At 33.8% G+C, this 27,035-nt stretch overlaps 4 protein-coding genes across 4 annotated transcripts; 1 reads left to right on the top strand and 3 right to left on the bottom strand.

Moving 5' to 3' along the window:
- Window positions 1–232: 232 nt before the first annotated feature.
- LOC113235257 (caltractin-like) lies at window positions 233–1,989 on the top strand. The gene is made up of 3 exons (XM_026470895.1): window positions 233–383; window positions 502–871; window positions 1,670–1,989. Exons 1-3 carry the CDS (start codon window positions 375–377, stop codon window positions 1,831–1,833), a joined length of 543 nt encoding a protein of 180 aa, XP_026326680.1. The 5' UTR covers window positions 233–374; the 3' UTR covers window positions 1,834–1,989.
- Window positions 1,990–4,523: 2,534 nt separating this feature from the next.
- Window positions 4,524–5,630, bottom strand: LOC113235255 (ribose-5-phosphate isomerase). The gene has a single exon (XM_026470891.1). It carries the CDS (start codon window positions 5,508–5,510, stop codon window positions 4,713–4,715), a length of 798 nt encoding a protein of 265 aa, XP_026326676.1. The 5' UTR covers window positions 5,511–5,630; the 3' UTR covers window positions 4,524–4,712.
- Window positions 5,631–5,877: 247 nt separating this feature from the next.
- LOC113235256 lies at window positions 5,878–8,118 on the bottom strand. The gene is made up of 5 exons (XM_026470894.1): window positions 7,559–8,118; window positions 7,131–7,214; window positions 6,767–6,844; window positions 6,443–6,493; window positions 5,878–6,141 (listed from the first exon to the last, which is right to left on the bottom strand). Exons 1-5 carry the CDS (start codon window positions 7,830–7,832, stop codon window positions 6,023–6,025), a joined length of 606 nt encoding a protein of 201 aa, XP_026326679.1. The 5' UTR covers window positions 7,833–8,118; the 3' UTR covers window positions 5,878–6,022.
- A 1,853-nt stretch (window positions 8,119–9,971) lies between these two features.
- Window positions 9,972–26,826, bottom strand: LOC113235254. Its single transcript, XM_026470890.1, has 5 exons — window positions 26,688–26,826; window positions 14,753–14,883; window positions 12,964–13,155; window positions 10,911–11,032; window positions 9,972–10,736 (listed from the first exon to the last, which is right to left on the bottom strand). The coding sequence occupies exons 3-5, from the start codon at window positions 13,074–13,076 to the stop codon at window positions 10,024–10,026; spliced, it is 948 nt and encodes a 315-aa protein (XP_026326675.1). The 5' UTR covers window positions 13,077–13,155; window positions 14,753–14,883; window positions 26,688–26,826; the 3' UTR covers window positions 9,972–10,023.
- Between the last annotated feature and the right edge of the window lie 209 nt (window positions 26,827–27,035).

The following is a 27,035-nucleotide window of genomic DNA, read 5'->3' on the forward strand; positions in this document are numbered from 1 at the left end:
TTCTTTTGGTGTAGGAAAGGAGCTGGTATTTGATACAAAGCAAAGTGTTTTTATTTGATGAGGTGTTATAGATTTTTGTGTAATTTGTTTTAGTCGAGTAATTTTTCTTTTTTGTTCCGAAACTTTTGTTTCAATATACAAAGTAGATTGACTTGAAAATAACAGAAATGAATAAAATGTAACTGGTAGTCACCGTCATTGTCAATGCTTAAATAGTATTGGTTTAGCACCTCTCTCTTTGGCCTAGTATCGATCGATTGTTTTTATTTGTAAATAATTTAAAAATTAATTTTAAATTGCATTAAAAGTAAACAAGTGTATTTTCCTAATTTAAATAATATACAAAACTTTACAAATTGAAGTAATATCTATATATGAAAATGGTACGCATTGCGTACATTTTTAATACCTTTTGTTGGATTGTTGTTGTGTTTGATACACTACACAACAACACATTACAGTAAAATATTTATGTAAAATTATTGAATACTTTTATTCTAGGCAACAGCGGTATCTACTGTGCCTAAAAAGTCAGTGAATTCTAATAATCCACCTATAGGAGTTCGAAAGAAGTCTGGACCAAAATTTGAAGTATCGGAAGAACAACGTCGAGATATAAAAGAAGCCTTCGATTTATTTGACACAGAAAATACAGGGAAAATTGATGCGAAGGAATTAAAAGTGGCTATTAGAGCACTAGGCTTTGAGCCTAAAAAGGAAGAAATAAAAAAAATGATTGCAGAAATTGATAAAGGAGATGGTAAAGTTTCTTTTGAAGACTTTCTTGAGTTAATGACAGTGAAAATGGCTGAGAAAGATACCAAAGAGGAAATCATGAAAGCTTTTAAGCTTTTTGATGATGATGAAACAGGTGAGGAATAGTAATTAACACACTCAAAATAGAATTATATTGTTGACTCAATCATAACGGACTTATAAATCCCTGGCCAGGTTAATGTAGACAAACTGATTTTTCTATATTGTCTCGGGTCTGGGTGTGGTAACTCTTTGTTTTTTATTTCTATGACACAGATGCTTCAATTACTTACTTTGGGATCAGAGCAACATATGTCATGTTGTCTAATATATTTATAACAAGCAAATTTCATCACTGCTACATTTACACAATAATGCCAGTATCAAATAAATCATCTCCATCATACAGCATTTTTTTCTTAATACTATCAAAATTATTATTATTTGCAAACTCAGCTACTTCAGTGCCCTTCATATGCACATGATTTGGCCTCTATTAAGTGTTTCTTCCCTCATTTAGATGATTATCTACAAGGAAAACAAGTTAGTTCCTGTTAAGTTGTAAAAAATACTTCTAAGATTTTGCTGTCAATTAGTACTAAGATGGCAGAAATGTATCAAGTACCAAGCATGAGTGTACACTCAACAGCACATCAAGCTATACACTGTTGATTGAATATTGCCTCTAGTGCTACACAACAAGACCAATCAAAGTGTAGATTGATGTGCTGCCAAGTGTAGATTCTCATTAAATAAATATTGTTTTCTAAAACTTCTTGATTGAAATTTGTTATGAAAAACAGCAATTTCATACCCTTATTATATTTATTTCCATTTTGAGAACACTTGATTCTTGCAGTAAGGCCAGTGAATTGCAGTAACAGTACCAATGAATGACTAATGAATTTTTCAGGTAAGATATCATTCAAAAATCTTAAAAGGGTTGCAAAGGAACTTGGAGAAAACTTAACAGATGAAGAATTACATGAAATGATTGATGAGGCAGACAGAGATGGAGATGGAGAGATCAATCAAGAAGAATTCCTACGAATTATGAAGAAAACCAGTCTCTACTAGATACTAATTATGATTATCTGCAGGCAGAAGTATCTTATGGTGGGATATTAAAGGGTGTTAAGTCTTGCACCAAGTGATCATGTATAAAGCACTCTCAATACAGAACCAAATGTAAGATACCTTTGCAGGCATAATTTAAACACATACAACTACATATACCTATCAGTTCTCACCACTGCCAAAATTAAAATCACAACATCAAACTATTCTATTCAGTATTGATCGGAATATTTTCCATATTCATCAATATTATTAATAGATTTTATAAATAATAAAATATATTTTGTGCATTTATTTGTTTGTGGAATTGCTCTTCAAAGCATTAAATATGTTTTATCTTTAAGATGAAGGTTATGGTTAAATCAACACAAATTTTGTATTAAGTTAACAGTAGTCTTATGAATTTTTTTTAGTCATAAATTTGATGAGTCACATTCTGCCCTCATCATAACTAACGTGGGATCAGCGAAACGGTTTTTTAATAGGTACCTATCGTATTTGGTATCAGCACAAATAATATATAATGTTCCACTAGCACAGATACCCAATCTCATACCAAGAAATGTTGTGCTCGTAACTCCACTTGTTCGGACGCTTATTTTGATATAATACTGGTCAATAGATGGTACCAACTAACCCGCAATGCGATTGTAATAATATCCGAAAAGGCCAACAGATGGCAGCTATTACATTTTTGTTAAGGTTATTGCTCTTGTTTAGGTGTTATACACTAACATATAATAAAATCGCAAAGTCTGTACTTTTAATATTTTAGAGTAAATGCTAGTGCTAAACGTTATTTAATTTCAAGAATAAATTTAAAGAAATGGCATCTGTACAATTTATTGCAAACTATGATTACAACCTGATGTATCCCACTGCTGGGCAAAGGCCTCCCCCTGATCCCTCCACGCATCCTGAACGAACAAACTAACAAATCAAAAAGTATTCCACTGAGAAACTTTCGATTTGTTATCTTTTCAACAACAATTTACTGTTTTCAACAATTATCATAATTGTATGTTAATGTTCATTAAACATTCCTAAAATGTTTATTTATTTTTGCATAACTGATTTGTATTTTATACTTTTTGTTTATGGTGACATACCTCAAATTTTCGAGATTTAATACTTTATATTTTTTACGTTATCCGAATGTTCTCATCTATAGTTTTAAATATCTACTAAAGTTAGTTAATGCTAGAATACAAATTAACTTTAGATTTAATTTAGATAAAAGCAAAATCTAAAAATAGACATTATTTTTAGTTGACATTAAAGCCATAGGTGCCCATCTTAGTTTTCATCCTCTAAGGTGCCAATATCTCGAAAGTTACCGAAATGCAATGAAATGAAAATGAAATGAAAGCGTTAGCTATGACAAGGAGGGAAGTATTACAGGTTATCAACAGATGTGTAACATTTGCTAGTAACAAAACCTAATAGACAATTTGATTTTTTTATTTTCAACCTTACATATCGTATTTATAAGGTCTATAATGTGTTACATAACAAAAAAAAATAATTGCCTGGCTGTTACCAGTATATATATGAAATTATATTTTATCAAGTTGAGAATTAAATTTATGACTAATCTTTGTGTGAATTAGTTGACGGTGAAGTAAAAAAAGAAGTTTGCTCTAGTAGTTCAAATTTCAAATTAGGCACATTTGGTTGTTTTACAATTTGTTGTACCATTAGTATCTAGATTTAATTTCGAGTAAATCGAGACATACCAAAAAAGGGTGTTGTTCATCCATATTGTATAGTATAGTCAATGGTATTCAATGCACACAGAAAATTATAATATAATTGTTGAAATCTCAAAATCGTATTTTTCATACACTTCCTATGAATTGAATTTGATAAAAGCTACACATATACATACATATAGATATCCTATGTGACATTCTTGCTGATGATTAGATTTGATTTTAGATCTTCACATAATTGTTTTAGTCTAAAATATAAACCGACCAACCAGTATTTTTATAAGTATTATTACTTAAAAAGTACAATGACAAAAAATTTGTTCTAGATTTCAAACCTTGATATCTTAATCATTTATTGATTGAAACATAACTTTAATATTTTCCACATAAATTTACTTGCAACACACAATTTTGATTTTGCAAATGTGGACTGCAGAAGGTCCAAAACAGAGGATAAAATGTGATCTATTTAATTTGAAAATTCTTTAAGATCTATGTTTTAGTTGTAAAAGAGCATATTTTAATTCTGAATAATTTTTACTTACAAAAATAATGTACTTTTAAGGAAACCATTTTGAAAATTAAATATCAGTTGCCAATATCAGTTGTACTTTTTAGTAAATACTCTTAATTATGATAAAAATAGATATTATAGGGTAAAAGTAGAAACTTGATTTGTTGATCTAAACAATTTTCCAAGTTATTTCAATCTCACGCACCTGTACTAGTTATTATGTTTTTTATTGTTACATAGCTTATAAAAACATATTCAGTTAAGGGTTTTTTAATATTCATTGTAGTTCAGTCAGTATTGTAACTGTTTTGGTCAGTTAAAGGATTTTGAATCCTTTTAAGCACAACTTTTCTTAAGGTTCCTTACTAACATGTTAGACATGAATATTTTTCCTAACTATAATAAAATACATCAAAAATTTTTGCATTTTTATTAATGATTTATAAAAAGTCTGTTAACACTGTAAAAATTGTATCTGTAAGATGACTTAGTATAAATGAGGATTATAGACTAAAAGAAACAAACACACTTTAAAACAAATGGTCCGAAACAAGAGTTCAAAAATTAACCATATGATAATAACAAGTGCTTATACTTATTTTAATTATAAAATTTCAAGATTCATAACCCGGTAAAAGTATGTTCTTAATTCATTACAATGACGAATTGGTTCTTTCAACAACATTTCCTTCTGGTTGTCCAAAATAAGCTTTATTGCACATCTTAACAAACAAGCCTATTTCTACAACTCCTGGTATCATTTTAATAGCGGTGCTTACTTTCTCCCAGTCCAAGTCCTGATTTGCAAAAAGCCAGTCTAGGATGAAGTTGCCATTGTCGGTGACCACGGGCCCCGCTTTAGCCACTGCGTTCCGGAGTTTAATATCACCACCATACAATTCTATCACCTTGTTTTTTATTGGAACATATGCCAAAGGAACGACTTCAATTGGTATTCCTTTTTTATATCTGTCACCTAATTTGTTAGAATCTTTTGTGTAATCTGCTATGACGATCATTTTCTTTGAACAAGAAGCCACAATTTTTTCTTGAAGCAAACAACCACCACCTCCTTTTATTAATGTCATGCTAGCATCCACTTCATCAGCACCGTCGATAGTTACATCGATTACAGGACTTGTGTCTAATTCTCCTAAAGTAAGGTTATGCTTAAGAATAAGTTGTTTTGCTTGGAATGATGTTGGGATGCATGTCACGTTCAATCGTTCAGTCTCCACACGTTCTGCGAGGCGTTGAACGGCATACACCACGGTAGAACCACTGCCTATGCCAAATGTACAGTTGTTTGTAACAAATTCGTCTACGGCTTGATACGCCGCTACTTGTTTAGCTTGTTCCAAAGACATGTTTGTTTTCAAAGCACTACTCAAAGAAGCGGAGCTTGCAATACTGATATTAATGCACTTTGGTAGAATGCCTCTCACGAGCATTTATTACACTTATTTATAGAATCTAAATATATGTTTAACTTGAAAAAATAAAGTTCCACGTTTTAGCGCACAAAACTTCACAGGCAGAACAGATTATTTCTTTCCTAGGAAAGCAGATAGCGACATTATTTCAATCATAGTAGAGTTTAAAGTTGCAAAATGATATATCCACAGACTACTTAGTGAACTACGTTCAGACTGCGCACTGTAGTACTTTTTTTTCAGTAGTAAGAATTATTTTTAATCTGTGATACTAATGTCGACTGACATTCCATTTTTTTTTTAATAGGTAGACGATATTGTCTTGCAAAGGAGCAGAACGTATACATCCAGACTTAAAAAAAAAAAAATTGGTTAGGGGTTCCAGTTCATTTATATAAAATAATACGATAAAATAAAATAAATAAAACAACTCAATATAAGGATTCATTTTATTTGTTAATTTTTCGAACGACATTTTCTTATTAAACTGAAGGGCTCTCTTAGCTCTTCGAAGAAAATCGGCCTGCTGTTTAGACTTTTTTGTATTCTTTATAAATACTTTTGCATGTTGGTGACAAATCTTTTGCTTTCGTGATTAAACGTCTTCTCATAGGTTTCGGATCCTTAGCAATTCTGACTGTATCCAAGACTGGAAAACACAAAAGTGAATGATGAAGTCAAGTACTATGGAATGTAAAACATTATAACAATATGCAGCTGCACACTTACATATTATGTTGTATGTTACAAGTTTGTTGAATGAGCAGTTGCAAAGAGAAAAACCAAACATTTATTTTCGACTATACATAAGGTTATTAGACAAAGAAAATTAATGTCTGAACTGGGAACAAACTCAGGACCTCTGCATATCCAGCATGGAGTAAATAAAGGTTCATTGCAAACATATTCATGTGGTAATAATACAACAATAATAACTCAAAATTACTTACCAGAGGCTTGAAATGCTTCATTCATCACTGGTTCAATGATTACAGGATTAACTGAAAAATAATTAGGTACTGTTGAGAAACAAGATGTTTCCATCATATAAAACAGATAGATGATGTTTATAAAATAGATCACAATAAACATACATAATTAACATCTACAATAAACGAGGTATTGTGGGAGGGATTGTAGCACCATTTGTCCACACTCACTGATGGTCTATAAGTACAAGTTGCTTCAGAATTGTGTAAAAAATGAAAAGTTGACACACCGTTAAAACCTTAACTATCCCTTATAACTTGAGTCCAACAAAAAAATTCCATTACCTAAGTCCTGTTTAGGCGGTGGGATTTGCGATGGGCCAGACACATTCTGAGACTCACTGGAGCTAGAGGCAATTACTTCTGAAACGTGAGAAATTACACACTATAATTTTATGCAAGTCTCTCCTGTAGGTATTTTGGTATTCTGTGTGTTTATGAGTGAGAGTTGAATAAATGTGATAGGTGATAGTTGAAAATAATAACTTGTTATTTATTCGTAACAAGCATTATGTATACTATATTATCGCATACTATAATATCGAACCAGTAAAGGGGCCAATATGTCAGAATATAAATTTACATGCAATAAATCCATTTCAACAGTTTTACTAGAAAATGTTACAGTAATACAAACTGCATTACTAACCTTTTAGTGGTTCCCTTTGAAAGTATGTGTGGTCAAAGTGTCTTTTACGCGAGTAACTATGCTCCAAATCAATATCCATGTTTTCTGTAAGTGCAAAATAAATAAAACAATTAATATTAATAACATTAAAAGTTATTCCTTCGAACTAGGACACATCCGGGTATAAACACTAACACATGCAGGTATAAACAAAGAATTCAAAACTCAATACTATTTCTTTAGTTTTAAAATTAAGTAAGTACTTAAATTGTTATAAGTTATTAACGCTGGATACACCAACGTCGGCAATTGCGAATTTGTTTCTTAGATGACGGTTATAGTTATTAATATTTTATTTCTACAAAGCAACTACGGGCTAAGTTTATATTAAAAGTCTGTTAGGACGTAGCGATTAGAAGGCTATAGTAAAGTCTGTACTTAAAACTTACCGGCATTGTCCTGTGATGGTATTCCAGAGGAAATCTCGTCTTCGGTAAACAAAGATGGATATGCACTGCCTATGAGACGTAATTTCGGCGTAATAAACCTCTTTTCAAAGTGTTTTTGACATACAAAAACGTTTGAAAGTTCTTCTGGTGATAACTTTTTCAGATTATCACGATTTAGACACTTTAACCACTTCATGAGTATTTTCTCAGTGCGAGGAAAATGATGTAAAATAGCGTCCTGTCGTGAACTTTTACATACACAGCACTCGTACATTTTGTATGAAACAAAATACAAACACACAATACAGAATTAACGGAGAGGATAAGCACGTCACGTCTTCACTCGATCCGAACCTGTACAAACAAGCTACAAGCCACTACAAGGTGACTAACAAAACAATAACAAAGTGTAAAATACCACGATCACTACCCAAGATGGCGGAAAGGCTACCTGCGCCTGCAGCAGCCAATCACAGCAAGGAAACAAAAATGACAAATGTCATTATTCATTAAAAAAGATGGCCGCTATTGCGAGCGGTTTTCTATAGGTAGATTACCGGCCGTGGATATATCAGAAATGACGTTGTTGACCACAGATTACTATATTAATTTTTTTAATTTTTTTTTATTAAGGCTTTGGCAAAGCCATCAGCCTAAACTTGAAGTTTAATTATGTTTCTGTAATTATATGGCCGCCACAAAGAGGATAGGCAATTTGAGGCGGCGTGCTTGGATTGACTCGGGATTCCTTAAAACGGGCCGATACGGGTATTTTAGTTCGAGATTCGTATAATTTCGCGTTTTAATCTTCGATTAAGGCACAATAGCACTATCCTATTCCACTTTAAACTAGATTTCACAAAATAATTGAAAGTCAAAATAAAAACGACACTTTTCCCTCCAAAAGTTCCAGAGCGAATCCGATTACTATATTCTAGTTGTTGACGTCAGCGTTTGACATTTTTAGACATGGTCTTTTCGTTTTATGATAAATAATCCCGGTTATCATGGGTATTCCGATAAAACGTTATTTTATAAATATTGTAAGTCAATGTAAATATGACAATAATGTTTAGACTATAAAGAGTAAAACGTGGTCATTTTACAAACTTTATTACGTGATAAAATAAAAAAATTGAACAGGGCTGGATTTGTTGCAACATTATGTGGCATACATAAATATGAGTTGCACAATCAACACAATGTATTTTCAGTGTGTTTGCGGAATATAGGTCAAAAGCTATGCATCTCATGAATTGCATCACAATGCAACCCCACTACCTATACAGGGTGTCTATTAAGTCGACGGCAAGCCGGGACGGGGATGTTAAGGATCTGTAAAAAAAAGTCCATGGTTCTGTGGTAATATTCCCAACAGTTTTTTTGAATTAAGGATTTTATAACACGTACATTTTCTGTGAAAACTGTATAATAATTGCAATTGTTCCAAAAAATAACAGTTTTAATTTTCAAATGTTTTAGTCCTTGATTTAAAATTAGAAACCACCGCTACAGTAGTACAAACCATCTTAGACACTGAAATCACAAAAAATTAGTTTATTCACACTTTAGCAAACATCCCATTTATTGCAATAATATCGACCTGTGTGATTAAATTTTGAATAAAACCAGAAGTAAAATAGATAGGTACGTCAACAGCACATCAAGCTACACATTGACGTATCTTGTTCCGTTGCACTGGAGGCGATTTTCGAACAAAAATGTGTAGTCTGATGCGCTGTTGTCCGTACTTGCGTACTTTTTTAGTAATTATATGAATAAGTAGACAAGTTTTTACAATTAAGTGCAGATGGCGTGTCACACATTTTTAATTTTTTTTAAACATTAAGTAATTTGAAAAAATGGTTCTTTTTCGTACTTCTTGGTATGTTTAAAATATTTTTAGTGACATTTTTAATTGAGCACGTAGTTAATTAAAAAGCAGATTGATTTAAGATAATATAAAGAAAAAGAAATATAGAAAAAGACAATTATGTTTGAGTACAGTCGCGTCCAAAGGTGTAGAAAAGTAAAAATCATAATGTGTATATATCTAATAAAAAAATCTTCAAAAAAAAAACCGTTGAAAATATTATATATAGTACCATAGGCTTTCTGTAGGTCATGACCTCCTTGACATCTCCGTCCGGGTTGACGTCGTCGACTTAATAGACACCTGTAAATGGTTAGTAATGAAATCCAGCAAATAATCAAATATTGTATTTTTTGGTTTGTCTAACAAGTTAATTTTGACTCGGGGAGAAGATTATTATAGTCGATATTATATCAGTAGTCAGTAGGTACGCAAACTTAAGAAAAAGCATTTAAAAAAACTATGGCAAATTTAATTTTAATTCAATAAAATTGTCCAACAACGCACATTTTTTTTAGATATCAATAATCACATTTCAAACAGCAAGTGCATGTGGATATATCAATATAATGTGGTGAGACTAAATATTGTTTTATCCATTAATACTAAGTTCGTCAGAAAGTTTTTTTAGATCTCGTAACATTGTATCTTGATCATTTAGTAAATTCTTCACTAGAGACAAATGCGAAGACAAATTCAATGACGCTGATCCAGTAACCGACAGTCTATTCGATACCATTTGCTCCATGTCTCCTCCTGGTTTATGAAATGAAATTCTCGGTACAAGAGCTTGTTTCTCAAAGTTATTCTCTAAACCGGAGACACCGATGTTCTGGGTTTTTTCTTTCAATTGATTAGCTCTTGATTTTTGTTTTTTTTCCTTGAATTGTACCTTGTTTAGTTCTTCTGAGACATTTAGCAAATTGTTCTCCAAAATACGTAATTTGTTAGTTAGAAAGCGATTCTTTTGCTCTAGTTGCGTATTTTTTTGGCGTTCGTTGCAGAAGTCTGCGTAATATTGACCACAACCTACCATTATTTCTTTTAATTGCATTACTGCAGGCATGTCCACCAAGTTTTCATCTCTCATTTTTTGTAACTCTTTGTAACCTAGGTTAACAAAATTTACTAAATGTAAATATTTTTCATTTAAGGTGTGATTCCAAGCAGTTAAATTGTTAACAGCCTCTGAAATTTCATTGTTTGTCTTAATCAAAGCTTCGGAGTTATTTTTAGCGGCCATCAAGTTGTCATTGAGAGTCTTAATTTCTTTCTTTTTTGCGTTTATTACAGTTTTTGCAACCACTGTAATAGAATTACACGAGTTAACATATGAATTATTTACTTAATTGGACAGTACAAGGTGATTTTAATTAATAAATTGTACAGGAGAAGTGTCATGTTACTATTTATTTCTCATAAGCAAAGACGCAAAAATCAAATTATTAGTAGATGTCAGTAGGTAGTGGCTGTACTTACTGCATGTTGATTTGAGGTTTTCTTTTAGAATTTTCACTTGTTTCCTCTTTGTTTTAAGTTTTATTATACATGTTTCCAGTTCACTGACATGTTCATCATTCTCAGGACATCTGCTTTGATATCTATAAATTATTACTATATGTGAGTAAGGCGTCCAAAAATCACACTATATTTATATAGATTTTAAAGGTTGTAAAAACAGATTTGTTCCTTGTGGTTTTGGTTTTAACGACTTTCGTAGTGCCATCTGTGAGAAATCTATTTATTTTTGAAGGGAACTTTAAAATCCACGCACTTTTATAACGGTTAGAACATTCTACGACCTTGACAATTAAAAATGTATCCAATTATCATTCTTGTCGCTCTCATGCGTATCTACTTTTAATTCAAACAGTTACTTTAAGTGTAACAGTTATCATCGTCAGATGACTATGATGATGATGATGGTGATGATTATATGGATGGTAATGATAATGATGATGGTGATCATGATGATGATGATGGTGATGATGATGATGATATATTGATGTACAATAAAGATTAAAAGGCATTAACAAAATACTTATTTAGATAGATGGCCTTACACAGCTGTGAAGGATTTTGTTTCAAGAAGTGATATTAAAATGTTTGTTACTTGTTAAATGTTCCTTTGTGAACGACAAAATGTGTGTTATAATGAATGTTATAAATAATCATTACTGTGCCGTCTGTCTCTAAATATATAGTTTAGATTTATGCGAAAATCACTCGTGTTACCGTAATCTCATTCATGGAACCTAAAATATAGGTTTTGTTGTTATTATTAACTTATATATTTCTGTGTTGTTATTATTAACTTATATATTTTAACAATTATTGACATTATTTGTACATTTGAGACCTTAAAACCGAAAGAAAAATGAATTTTGCAAAAAACACTCTAAAAGTGCCTTTGAAATTCGGAAAGTGAAAATCTGCGCACCGAAAGTGTTTCTATACGACGTGTATGTTAAGGTACTTACATACAAGCTCGAAACGAAGCTCGAAATATTGTTCGATTTTTGACGATCGTTACTATTATTTCTTAGCAATTGATAAATATAAAGGTTAAAATCGAACCATCTTGTCGGTGCTTATGAATAATTAAAATTCCACATATCGTTTAACACTAAATACGTTGTCGATTGTCTGTTGCATTTAATTTGTGTAATTGATCGATTGTCGATTTTGTATAATCATACAACTCGATCGTCAAAAAAATCGAGCAAATCTGTAGGCAACGTTACGAAACGGACTACGGCAAGTTACTAATAGACGAGTTAGTGATGAGAATATCAGGTACAGACTAGACGAAGATGCACAAAGATTTAGATGCGTTTTGCGAGATTTAAGCCATGAAGTGCTCTTTGTGTGTCACAAATCTTTAACTGGATCAAGAACTAGATAGCAGCCGTGTTTACAAACGAATGTAAAAAATATTTATGGTGATGACAGATTTGGTGGTGTGGTAGAGGATGCTGATGTGTGTAACGAAATGTCGTCAAAAACAATAAATGAAACCTTGACACTAAGTTATTTATGAATGAGCCCTTTTTCAAATTTATATGACAAACGACTAAGTAGGTTCTGTTTTTTTTTCATAATTTCAAGTGACGGAACGAACAAGTCGTGCGCCTGATGGTAAGCTATACGCCTGTCCATAACAGTTGCAGTACCACTGATCTGAGGGGCACTGCCACTGCGCCCGTCACCCTGAGACATCAGTTGATAAGTCCCATGTGCCTGTAATTTCACCAACACACTTACCCTTCAAAGCCGGAACACCGTAATGCTAACATTACTGCTTGGCGGCAGAAATAGGTAAGAAATAGGTACCTAGTTCCCTGGCCGAACTCTTTCACAAGGAGCTCTATTGCTACTTAATTTTAAATAAAATTTTATTTCAAGTAGTTTGCAATTGGGTATGGGTGACAGAAAAGCATGTAGGCAGATTGAGCTTGGAGATTGCTGATTACAATATTTATGAATGTGCAATGGAATTGTAATAATGAAATGTCGGTAATAAAGCAATAACCTTTTAATTTCTTGGACTATTGCGGTGAGGGCGTCACGCATCTTTTCGGCAGCCACATCATTAAGTTTACTGTATGAACATGAATCTTTGCAATCGCCGACGTGGCCTTCCATATCTGACAGTCCTTGCCGCTACCCACAACTTATGTCCACTCGTAAATAATCATAGCATTGATATAAACATTATAATCATCTAAAATTAATATAAACTCGAATAAATATTGAAAAAAAACAATAGCCGTTAAAAAATGTTTGACATATTTCTACAAGTGTATAGTTTCTGTCATGCAATGAGCTTGGAGTTTTTTTAAAGAAGACATGGTAGGTAAATAAGTTTGAGGTTCTAAATGGCTCTTGTGCGTATGGATTAACTTATTTCACTTTCGAGACATGATAAACTTTAGAGCGTTTTGTTTATGTAATTACTAGCTGGTGCCCGCGGATTCGTCTGCGTAGAATAAGTATTTCGAGTAGCCCACTGTACTATACCAATTTGCATAGCTTTAAAATTTACTCTTCTCCTAGGTCATATCTACCTTCCAATCAAAATTCATCAAAATTGGTTTAGCGGTTTAAGCGAGAAAACGGAATAGACAGAATTACTTTCGGGCTTATAATATATTGAGTTTAGATGTAGTACTTAGCACTTACGTAGATACGAGTACTTTGCTTGCTTTGAAAGCTATTACGCGCTTGTTACATATCCTAATTACAATCCAATCATATTCGTATCCGTTTCTTTAAACTGTTTTAATAATATTTTATTTATGAACATGATTTTAATTAATGTATTTTGTGTAGTTTGACGACGTCAGTGGTTCATCGGTTTACACTGTGGGCGTTTGTAGGACCTATTTGGGAAAAGAACTTCAGGGAATTCCCTAGTTTGAGATCAGGTAATTGGTGTGGTTGTCTGGGACATATTTGTTATTATTATTAATCGTGATTGGATTCTGAAAAACAGTAACGTGTACGTTGTTTTTGGTAGGTAGTTTGTTCTAAAATTTACCTACTTGTAAAATGAAAATTTTTGCTACTGTGCTTATTGTTGTTGGGGAATTATAAGACTAAATAACAACAATTTGTCATTCCTGAGGTGACAACAGCAAAAATTTTTATTTTACAAGTAAATTTTAGAACAAACTATCAGAAACACCGAAAAAATGTTTAGGTGCCATTTTCGCAAAACTATGATCATGTTGGTTGACACGTTATTCCTTATGAGTATCCAATTTTAATACACTGTGTGTATTAATTATATTTCAGGCATAGGACTGTCGGTACAGTAGAGAACACGGTGTGTGTATTTTTTTTATTACTTTTATAAATTCAACGGATATTTTGATAACTATGTTTGATCAAAAGTTTCGCGCATCCAATCATATCGTTATTGATGGGTAGTAAAAATATAAGAGAACGTCGTCCATAAAGTGGAGGGAGCAAAGCTAGCTTCGGTGATAGAAATCATAACGGTCGAGAGTTTATGGCGCTTCAGTTCGTTGCGGTTCAAGCAGGATTGTTTTCTGGTTGCCGGAGGCAATACTGATGCAGAGATTTTATATCAAATCTTATTACCCTTATACCACACCGCTGCAAATACTTGAATGACTTCTCTCTTAAATATTTTCGCACAATACAAATAAATGTTAATGAAAGAAGAAACTACTAGCACATAAGTGTACATGTTTGTGCATTTAAATAAGTAAATTTTTCAGTAAATAATATGATATCTAACGCAGACAACTATAATATCAACTTAAAAACAAATAGGTAGTAACAAAGAATCTCACAACGTGTTTCAGGGTAGGTAGCCAATTTTCCGCCTAACGCCTGGCGGGCGGCTCGGCCATCAGCTATTTCGTTTGTTCGCGAGACGACCGCTCTCCTGGTAACCATTTCACGCTCGATTTCTGCCCCGCCACTATAAAAAGGAATATCTTTTGGACATTTTGTAGAAAAATACAAGAAAATGATGCCTTTCCCAAATTTGATAGGTCATGAAAATTGTTGTATCATTGTATAGCAGGAATGGATATACTTATAGATACTTGCAGGAATTTCGAGATCGTTGTAAAACATTTACCACCAATATCCAACGAGCTCCATGTTAACCTTCAGTTTTTTTCAAGTTTATTGAAATATACCGTACAGACCCGATGCATTAAGCAGAGCGAGGTCTTGATGAATGAAAATGATTCACCAATATATTCTAAAAGGCTCCTGATCTTACTTAGCCGTTATCCGCACGGTCGGTTTATTTCAATTTCCTTCATAAAAGACGCTATTCTCGGATTTGAAGTAGATTTATCATGCTCGGATAAAGCGGGCACTTTTTGTGCTTTTCTTGTGCCTGGATCTGACCCGAGATCTGTCCACTTAATGTGAATAATGGTGTGCGATGGAAAACGAATGCGAACCCGAACACAAAAGACAACAATACGATGCGATTTTTAGATTTGATACAAGGATTTTGCGGAGATAATACTATTCTATTGTGTGGTTCACCTTACTCAATAATGGAGCTGAAATTGATCTCTCCGTGACCTACTCGAGAGTTGATGAAGAAAAAAGAAGAAAAGTAAATTGTGACGAAATAATTTATTAGAATACATAATTTAATAACGCAAACGCGTATAGTCATATAATTGTTGACAAATAAATAAACATTCAAAGCCTGTATGTATACGTATACAAATTTAATACTAGTTGTGATATAGTTCGAGATCATTCGATATCTGAGGAATGCGTAACGCACGAGGTGTACTCGAGGCTCTGCTGGAGGTGTACTCGATGCGGCTACGCGGAATTTCTTGCCTCTAATTACCTCTGAGGGTTATTGATTCTGCAGACAATTACTAATTGGAATAGAACGAACTCATAAGTCAATAAATCACGCTCAGGAGTTTTGAAATAAAGGTAAACATTCTAGTAGCATTAACTTTACTTATTTACGTACTTAATAAAAGTGAATAATTCTTACAAAACAAAACTTCCCCGGAGTATTAGTTTCACTATTTTTCAAAAGTAACTATGCTTACACATATAAAACTACTTTGCTGTTCATAGTTTCTTTTAACTTATGCAACAAGAGTAGCCGAGCAAACAGTGAGTGTACAAACATATAAAAACTTAAAGCTACTTGTTTCTGACTTAGCGTGTTCGGGAGTCTCTACGGACCGGGCGAAAACCGCATAAATAGTTAAATCTACTACTCTAATACAATTTGTAGTAAACCATGATCCCGGCGCTAAGGTCGCATTATCGGATTGGAAAAAACTCTAACAAAATAGATGTGTAAGTAGACATTGGGCTTAATTCCCGTGGTGTAGAGCTGGTATTTGTTTGAGGGTGCGGACGTAAGTATGGAGGCAAGTTTTACAATGTTCATGTGACGGCAGGACCTTTTTGTTGGGCCTTTTGTACAGGGGATCCGCGATGTCCCAGGGGCCGCGGGGCACGATTTCCATTACACGAGAGAGTTTTTTTGAATAGTAGATACTTGTCTGGTTTTGTGAAAAAATCACAATATTAATGAATTACCTATAAAATCTAGCAACAACGTAAGGTAATTTAAATGTATATATAATATATATATAACATATTTTTATAAGTAGTTGGCTAGAGTAATGGCTAGAGTGACAAATTTTCGCAAATATTTTATTGCAACCACGTAATAACTCTGCAGTGCTAATTTATAATGTGAGTAAATTTTTTCTTCTTTTACATTACATATTTGGAACCTCCAATATAAGATCTATATAATACTTGTAAATATAACAATGAAAAACCCACGAAAAATCCTTGTTTCTTTATATGTCATGGAAATCGGAAATCTAAACATCCTACAGTAGCTACCAGCGTAATCAGTACCTAGGAAATGAAACTATTTTTATAAACCATATATAGGTATTGGTTTTTTGAAACAAACCAACGTTTTGGGCCCTTTACAGGTCCCATGGTTATAGCCAACATAGGACCTTAAAGGGACTGAAACGTTGATTTGTTCTAAAAAACAAATATACGCGACTAAGACCCGAAAAAATAGTTTTATTTTCTATGTGTAAGAATTGCGAAAGCCTAGGAACTCAATATAGTCAGTACCTTTTAGCATCGTTGCAATAAGTAGACTTGCTGCTGCTGGCAGAGTTACAAGGACAATTTATTTTGGCTTGTGTTTAAACGATCCTATTAAATATGCAAAAGCAGCAGGCAAAATCTAAACGGTCATCTTTTTTAATGATTGATCCTTTTTCTCGAGACGTAAAATAAATTAAATCAATCGATATTTATTTTAAAAATAATGTAACACGAATGCAACAACTAAATAATACTATTTTATTCAATCATTGCATAATTTTATGAGGGTTTTTAAAGTCAAGTACCGTGTTTAGGCCGTGGTCTAAGTAGTGGCCTAAGTAATAGATACGAGATTTTAAGACATATAATTATGTAATCATTGCATACATAATTTTTCTACGAGTAAATAAAATTGTGAAACAGAATCAATTTTTTGATATATATTTTGTTAACAATCCATGTTAAGTAATACAATTTTTTTAAATAAATTTTACCCCTTAGAATAATAACGCATAGAAACCCAGTCCGCACACGCTAAGTGAGGCAAATTGAAGCGCGCCAGAAGGGCCTACACGAGCGGGCGGGCCTTCAGTGCTCAAGGTCAACTTGCACCGCAAACAGATAAAGAATTTTAGCTAAAAATAACGAAATGTGCGGTAAATGAGTGTAAAAATACGTCAGACAAACATAAAATAGATACTAACATCACGTTCCACAAGGAAGTAACGCGTTTCAACTTGTATTTTTATATAAATATTCACTAAAACCGAAAATTAACCTACTACTAAAACTAGCTTACATAAATTTGATTTTTGCCTCACTTGTGACAGTTCGTTTGATATGAAACTATCATTCTATGCGTTATTATTCTAAGTTTTACCCTATTTGTTAGGGTAGGCAAACGTACCACCATCCAGCCTCTTCATATAGATATAGGATAAAACTGTCCAAGTACCGCATAATATTTTAACCAATAATTTTTTATTGTTAAGAAGATTTATGGCCCGGTTACAAGACTTTTATTTAACCAATCAGGAGGCAATATCGCGTTTGAGTGGCGTCCTAATTGGTATTTTTAATTGGCAAAAATAGGACGTTCTTTTTTTGAAACTCATTATAGTTCTGCGTACCGTACTTTAATACATTATAGTTCTGTGTACAGAACTTAAATTTGTGTGTGTGCGTTATTATTATTATTAATTACATCTTTAGCTCAGCTTTCAGTGGCGAGAGCATTTTGATTAGGAACTAAAAAGACAATAGCATTTTGATTAGGAACTAAAAAGAGTGCCTTTATAATATTGTGAAATTATAGTCGGCAGATTAAACCACAGGAGTAGAAAAACTTAAATAAAGCATCATAAACAATAATTATGATAAAATTTGCCATTTTATCGCATATAGTGTTTATTTAAGATTAATAACAAATACTTGCATGGCATTAAATAAATAAAATAATACATTAAAATATGCCTCAAATATCTATTTAATGTATCATATAAGCAAAATATCTATTGTTAATTTTTTTTAATAATATTATATTCAGGACATATTTTTATAATGAATTTTAAAAGTTTTTATTACAATTATTTATTGGTTTATATGGACATATGGCATTTAAACAATATCATTGCATTTAGAGTTTTTAGATTTAATATTTTGTTTTATAACAAGCTATTCGTATACGCACATTTCTTACTATAGGTACCTATTTATGATACTAGTGATGTCCAGCAGAGAGTCCTCAAAAGTAGTGACAGTTATAAAAATGTATAGTTTAAATTGTGTGTGTGGCAGAATTACACTACACATAAAAACGAAAGGGAAACAGGCGGCTTTATTATTAATATTTTTTTCTTTATCGGAAAACCCTGTTGTACAATGGAAATAAACACATTTAAACGTATCTCTTCTAAGTAGTACAATTGCACCTAAATTAGATACTCCAGGAAAAATCCAAGCTGTGTGGTTTCGAGCTTTACCGTGCAATGCACGTGTGACGAGATGTGGAACAGAATGATGCAATATCGGCAAGTCACGTCTGGACAGTATTTCCAGACCGAGTTTGCGCCAGCTGCCGCGACGAGCTGCGATCAGCTTTGCAACCGGCCTCTTTCACTTCATGTAAACTGTTTTTGTCTGCCCATTTCTCCTGGCTAAATAATATCCTGGATCTGAAATGTTTTATGTCTTAAAGGTTATCTATTTATTTCTTTATTTACTAAAGTACATGAAAGGGTAAAACAATGTCTCGTTTCTTAATCGAGACGTATTTTTTTGCAATTACTGGCAAGCAATAAATGCTAGACATACCATGCCGCTAATATTTTACCGAAAAACAACATTGATACAAAAACACTCGCTCACAAGGTATCACAATGTAAGGACTCTGAGACAAAAGTCACGGAGAACATCTGTTAACCAACTTCTTAAAGTTTTGTATAAGAACAAAGTACGATGTGTCCTCAGGGCCTGCGCGACCGTGCGCAAAACTTTCTATATAAGATATAAGAACACACTCAATACACGCGACTTTGCGTTATTTTCTGAAAGTACCTGGTGATTGAAAATATTTGTTATTGTGTAATGAATGAAGTCGTGATGTTGTCCTCGGTCTATAAATGTACAATTATTAAGTAAATTAATATTGCACAAAATTTGCAACTTGTTTCACTAGATTTAGTTTAAGGACATGTTTACATTTTCGATAACGCTGTGAATGTTTTATTTATCTAAAACACAACACATGATCAACATGAAACAATAAATAACTTATGAAGCGATAAAGGCCTTGACTGCGAGGTGGCTAAAAGTAGGGCACGTAAACATTGGGTAAAACAGCTTGGAATGATTAATTCAGGACATTTGGTAGTTGCGAGTGAGAACAAAGAGTGGAAGCAGCTTGTGGGTTGTCGCGTGGTGCTGGAATCCTCGCTAATAAAGACAGATGGCCGAATGGCGGTGGAGCCTTGCTAATGCCGGGTTTACACTTGCTGATGGTCCGCTACGCGCACAACCTATACTGACAAACGATGTCTTCTTACTTAAAATATGTTAGTAAAATAAAATAAAACTATTAATAAACATGATAAATATTTTTTTAAAGTTTTTGCTTATACGTCTTAGAAATCACGGTATTCCAAGGTATAAAAAAATGTGACTTTACTAAATATTTTATTCAGTTACTGCAACTGTTATGGATAGGCAAGTCGCTTATCGCCTGGGTGGTAAGCGGCACGACTTGTTCGTCCCTTTACTTGGTATTATATATAAAAAAAAGTTTACAATATGAAAGATAACTTTGTTTTGAATAGATTATTTTATACACACAATGATAATATTATAATTAGTCGTGTACTACAATTAATAAAATTTAATTGTGGAACAATATTAGGCACATTAATGAGCACGAATTCTGCAGCGACGTTTCCAACTGGCATGGCAGCGGTAAGTCGGCAGTGTAAAGCCTGTTTAAACCCACGGTCGCAAAATTGTCTTAGCTCTAATTATTTATTTTTATTTTTCCTCTGAAATACGAATACGCTAAGCCCCATTTTCTTCGCCTGATTAGTGTTGTTTACTTATTTGCCAAGTTTACAAAGGAGATTGGACAATTCATAGCTTTATCTATTACGCCTACGCCAGGTCAATGATATTATGAATATATGATTTATATTCTGTTGTCATTTTCAAGAATCACTGCCGCAAAACAGCAAGGAAATATTACTGACGCTCTACCAGCACGGTTTTCGTAAATGATGTTATTATGTGAAATTCCGGTAATCGCAATTAGGGGAGTTATTATCGTGGGTACTTGAACAAATGGGCCCATTTGTCGGAATATTTTCGCAGGGTAATGCCAGGTGATTTCGCGATGGCTCGCGCCCTCTGCCGCCGACAATGCAGCAAATACGAGCGATGTAATTACAACCATTTCACTTCCCATTTCATTAACATCGACGTTGATCAGACAATATGAATTGTGCAGAATAAATCACCGATAACACCAATTAAATGGTTGAAAAATCGGAATGCAGTCCTGGCTGACATTGTCACTAATTGAAATCCGTTAATAATATGTTCATTCATTTACTCGTAATTATGACAATATTACAACATCATACTTCATATAAGCATAATTGGAAGAAATGTTTGCTGAATAGCTTGCTGTCCTTTAGTACAAAGTAAGCAGAGGAGTTAATTTAAAAGCATACGTTTCGTAGGTAAATGCAAATTTAATGTAGTAATTAAATAAGTAGGGGGATTAGACCTTGGCGGGTCTGAGACGCGGGCAGCCACGTGTGGAACGAGGGTAGGAGTGAATTTTCTGCTCCGCCGCTCTGCGAGATGAACAGACCTCGAGAAAACTAATGTGCACTATGACGCCCATTTTACATTAGACATTACTTTTGTGGTTTATGGTGTGTAAGATTTTACATCCGTGCACTCTTTGTATGAACGTTGTTCCTAAATTTTTGCTGATATAATATTCCTATGTCTCTTTATGTCAACGACACTGTTAAAATCTATCATCATTGTCAAGAAATCCATAATTACAGTTCAATGTAAATAAAAACATGGTCGCACTACCATACACAGCAAATGACCGTCGAGTATTTGCGTACGCTTCAAATTCTCGTAGCATTCGGACGCGAGCGTTTCACCTGCCATAGTTTATTACCTATTCAGCGAGCTCGCACAAATAAAATTGTATAATGCATAAGCGAATGGCGAGTTTGATTTACGAGGGAGCAGCGGCCGCCGGCGGGTCACGCGCTGAATAGCTAACGCAGGACTATTCAAATGCCGAATTCTGTACAGTGGAAAACTTAAACAGTGCGGTAGGCGTATTCTCTCAAATATTGTGCGTATATATTTACGACAATTTGAAATTGGTTTACAAGGCAAAAATTATTCCGCAGGAATGAGAATTTACATATTTCTATATGTATTTTTTTTTCCAATGTCAAGCGATGGGACGAACAAGTCGAGCGCCTTGTGGTAAGCCTCACGCCTGTTCATAGCAGTTGCAGTGCCACTCAGAGCTTTTAATCGCAAAGATTTGAGGGTTATTTCCACTGCGCTTGTCACCCTGAGACATAAGTTGACAAGTCCAATGTGGATGTACTTTCACCAGCAACCTTACCCTGCAAAACCGGAAGGTAGTAATGTTCACATTACTGGTTGGCGGCAAAAATAGGTAAGTTGGCAGTACTTTCCTAGTCGAACTCTTTCACTAGGAGCTCTACTTTTACTATGCATATTTAAGTATTACGTTGAATGATTTGAGCTATTAATACCGATATGCTCTAAGGACTTCTTCTAGAGATGGTTTCTTACTGAGGATCATGGTCGCCCCTTGGCACACTTCTCACGGATGTAGAGTTGGGGTCATAAATTCGAAATGCTTGTCGTATGGTCAAACCCTTCAGATGTCCCTCAGGATGCGGTTACTTAAAATCCCTAAAGCAGAAGGACGGCGCGACACGGTTTCGCTTTCACCAGTACATTATTAGAAAACTTCGCATAGGGATATGTGTGGACTAATACGAGTTTCGGATAGCAATATAGATAAATAATTTTTCTTTTTCTTGTTTTCAATTTGTATTAATGCAATCTTTAAAAAAAAAAACGTAGACGTACAACGTCATTTACCTCAAGGAAAAATCTTTAACAATTTTGTTGTACTGCTGTGTTTCATTATTAACTTAAAAGTTTCACTGCCACGCGTTTCCTTACCCAGATGGTTTAGGTCATAGTTCGCCACGTGGGTTGGGGACACGTTTATCAAGGGTCTTCAGCATGCAGGTCCCTGGTTATAAACATTCATAAAAATGTTCATTTAGAATTAAAATTATAAATACATGTAACTACAATGGTTCCAGCTGTGAACTTCTTCATTAGGGACCGTTCTCTCACAAGGCTACCACCACTCTAATGCTATTGTGCTCATATATTTTGTTTTTATTAGACAATAAGTTGAAATATATAGTTAAAATACAGTAAAAGCTAAATACCAGAAACTAAAACTACGATTAAATTATATGAATAAAATTGGGTTCTCGCGGAAAAGTGCCCAAGATGCTGGCAGTGTTCCCCCTTTGTATGGCTATGCTAATGCGTTGGGCAAGGAAGCTGCCGTTGGGTTTCCCAGACAGTTTAGTAATTTTTTTGATAAAATTTTGTACAGATGAAGGGCACGTGGACTCTACGGGCCAATGGTTTTGACTCCAAAGGCTGTAAACAGGTAGTCGGAGCCAACGTCCTGGTACTTATTATTCTTTCCGCCTGCTCAGTTGCGGAGCCAGTCCTCTCTCGCTGGCGTGCTGGACATGGGATGGGGCAAGTGTGTCGGTACACGTGTCATCCCACACCAGTGCCCGGCCCATACTCATTGTAATTGAACAATATACAACTTAAGTAATAGCTCCTACATATCAAATTATAAAGTTTAGCAATGAAGTTATAACGTACGTAAACCTACGCGATTTCTCCTAATAACCCAACTCACCTATAGCAATCGGCACATGAAAGCGATCAGAAAGAAAGCTAATCAACTAATGGAGTTAGCTAAGGTGCCATTAGGCACGTCTATGAAGATTACGATCTGGGCATAGCCGAGTTTGCTACATCCAACGTAGGTACATAATTGTACTGTCGAATCTTTAAAGCTTTCAAATTAATCGAAGATAAGATTGAAATGAAAATACAACAAGTTTGTTACTTCGTAGAAGGGTACGGTAAAAACTAAAAAAATATACAGGATATGCGACATAGAGGGAAAGTGCTTTGAATATTGTAGATAAAATATTTGACAGCCTCCGTGGTCGAATGGCTTGCGCACCGGTTTTCATGGAGTCGCCGTCTCTGAGGTCCCGGGTTCGATCCCCGGCCGGGTCAGTGTAGAAAATTAACATTTCCATATTGTCTCGGGTCTGGGTGTTTGTTGCAACGTCGTTGTTTCCGATTTCCATAACACAAGTGCTTTAGCTACTTACTTACTTTGTCATCAGAGCAACGCATGTGATGTTGTCTAAAAAAAATTCTGCGTTTTTTATAAATTTTTATACTCTTATAAATGTTTATAAATTTTGATATTTAAAAAAAATATTTTAATTAAAATAGATAGTGAGAGGAGGATAGAATAGGATGTGGATCTAGGACGCTGCAGTGCCAAAATCCTTAGGAACACTGTGTGTCTTTAGAACTTGTGATGGGTTAAGCGCAATTTTACATTTTTATTCTAAATGTTTTATAAATTTATTAATATACCTTTGTAGATCAGTCACTCAGTTACATAACGCATGTTTAAAAAAGAGACACCACTGCCAAGTAATGATATACTTATGTTGATAGAGACAAGCTCAAGGAGATAAAGTTTACAGTCGACAATGGTGTCAATTTGCGCAGTTGCAAAATGAATTTTAAGTTCATTGCATCTTTCTCCTTCGTTATTAGTAAGAAAAAAACAGACGATTTCAGTTTCAGTTTATTATTGTCAAACTAGTCGTTGACACTATCATAATAGCATAATCGTATATTTGACGAAAATATTGTGAATTGTTGTTTAGTAATAAGGTCCTAATTTATTAGCTGACAACCTTTTGAGGGCATCTTTTTCAGTGTATGAAACCGAACAATGTTTTGTATGGGCACCCTTCAGAAATTGCAAAAAAGAAACAGCTGCTCTGGAGCGAGTAGCTTCCTAAGGAGCATTTACCATGGCATTCCTGATTTTTTACTGTGCGGGGTATACATAACTAAAGTTGTTTGGTTTCACTACTAAACATACCATTAAAAGGATGTTAATTAATAAATTATTGATAAGTTAAGACCGTTTCCAGTGGCAGAGAATTAAAACAAGCTTCGACTATTAGTGAAAAAACTTTACTAATGCAAATTCATGATGTATATAAAAGGCCATAAGGGGATCGATAAAACCAGGCAGAATGCGCTCGGCCACATCTGGAAACTGAAGCTCATCTAAATGTATCGATATTTTTCATGATATCAAGTAACACGTCTATCCATGACAGTTGTAGTGCCACTCAGAGCTTTATATCGCAAGATCTAAGGGGCCTGAGACTTAAGTTGATAACTCTCATGTGTCTGTAACAGCAGCAGTAATGCTCACATGACTGCTTGGCGGCAAAAATTGACAAGGTACTTTGTTTTTGAAAGACGGTAATAAGTTTGACAGCTCTGAAGTAAAATGTGTTACTTGCTTATTAAATGAAACAGATGAATTTAAGTCAAGAATAGCTGCAGTTTGCATTTTCGACTACGAGCCGCTGTCAAATGCGCTTTTTCAAAAATTTATAATTGAGATTATTTTTAGAAATGTAAATGCTCATTTGCAGCATTCCAGCGTTGAGCTCTCAAAAAATTCGTTTGCTAAGCCTAGCCTTTAAATATAATAACAGAATAAATTCTCCACATTGCGATTGTATTATTTAAGTTACCTGCCAGGAGTTCCTAAGTGCGCGTAAAAACGTTAAGCAATCAACGGCCAGATGTTTTCCGAGCACATAAACGGGAACGGCGTAAATTGACAATTAAGCTCGAATTTCGATACCTCCGAAACGTATGCAGTAAAATTTATACGCTCAACGTTAATGTGGACGCAGGTTTACTCACCTGGGCTTATAGGATTCATTGTTATTATTCATGGCAGTATTATCGATTACATACACTATAGGTAGACAATGTAGGGTCCTAGTTGTTGTTGTTTTTAGTAGAGCTATTTATTTTAAGAAAGTCCCTTCTACAAATTCTAAAACTCAAGTACAAAGTTGAAACTTAGCAAATACACCGATATATACAAGAATAAAGATATTTATTAGCGAATATTTTACACACTTCTTGATTTACTTTTGAAGTAGTATGCATTTACTCAATAGCATAAATAACAATTAGAATTTGATAAAAAAATTAGAAGTAAAAATAATCTTCATAAAAACATACATTACTTAAATTTTAAAATTTTATATTGTCAAGTAAAGAATCAATATTGTAATAGCACTGAGTAACTAACAAATTATGCAATTTCATATTAAATTGTTTACAATTTAATTCTTTTACGGCATCCAGTAATTATTAAGTAATTTTGGTGCTAACACAAACATTCTTACGTTTTACTGTAAGAGTTTGGGGCGTATTTCTATTTTATTCCTTGTGTTTCAACGATATCTGTTTTGACTAAATTAAAGTTGCTTAGAGTTAGTTTGTTGTTACAGACCTCATAAATGTCCACCTATGGTAGGGTTAATATCTTCAAATTTCTAAGGTTAGGTACGCAACTTTCCATGTCAAACATAGAGCTGACACATACTGCTATTACTAACGTGTTAATATAATACTTGCGATCACATTGTTTCAGGTAATTTATTTACCTATTTTACATCCTTTCTTTATTTCTTCTGTAGCCGTTATTGTCGCTAGACGATCTCTACAGCTGTTAAATTTTATATCCTATTTATTTTTCTTTGACAGCAGAGATTTCGTAATGTTTGTTGGTTTATGAGCTTGTGAACAGTTTGTGTAATCGGTGTTTGATAGCGGCTATTTATTTTGGGACCGCGCCAAAGCGGCGATAAACTGTAATGACATTGTACGAGTTAATGTTTTATTGTAGATTGTAGTACTAACCTTTTAATTTTATACAATAGCTTTACAATGGTGTCTGATTCTTAGTTAGAAGTCCATTTCGTTCCGCCGGCGATAATAACCATTTTGCGAAATAGTGCACTGTTGATAGGGTGTACCGCCTATGCATATTCCGCTTGGGTGGGGGTACATCAAGTCAACACTGTTATGTTCCGGATTCAAGGTTATGGATGAGCCAAATCAATCATATGCAAAGGACATTTAAGATAATAATATTTCACATATACATGCTGCATGTGGAAAATAAATAAATATTATTATTATAGATCTATCGGTTGAAATATATTATATATTGAATTAAATGTATATTCCTTTAAAGACCCATTAATA

The sequence above is a fragment of the Hyposmocoma kahamanoa genome, unplaced genomic scaffold (assembly GCF_003589595.1).
Source record: "Hyposmocoma kahamanoa isolate Upper Pololo Valley unplaced genomic scaffold, ASM358959v1 87, whole genome shotgun sequence".
Lineage (NCBI taxonomy): Eukaryota > Metazoa > Arthropoda > Insecta > Lepidoptera > Cosmopterigidae > Hyposmocoma > Hyposmocoma kahamanoa.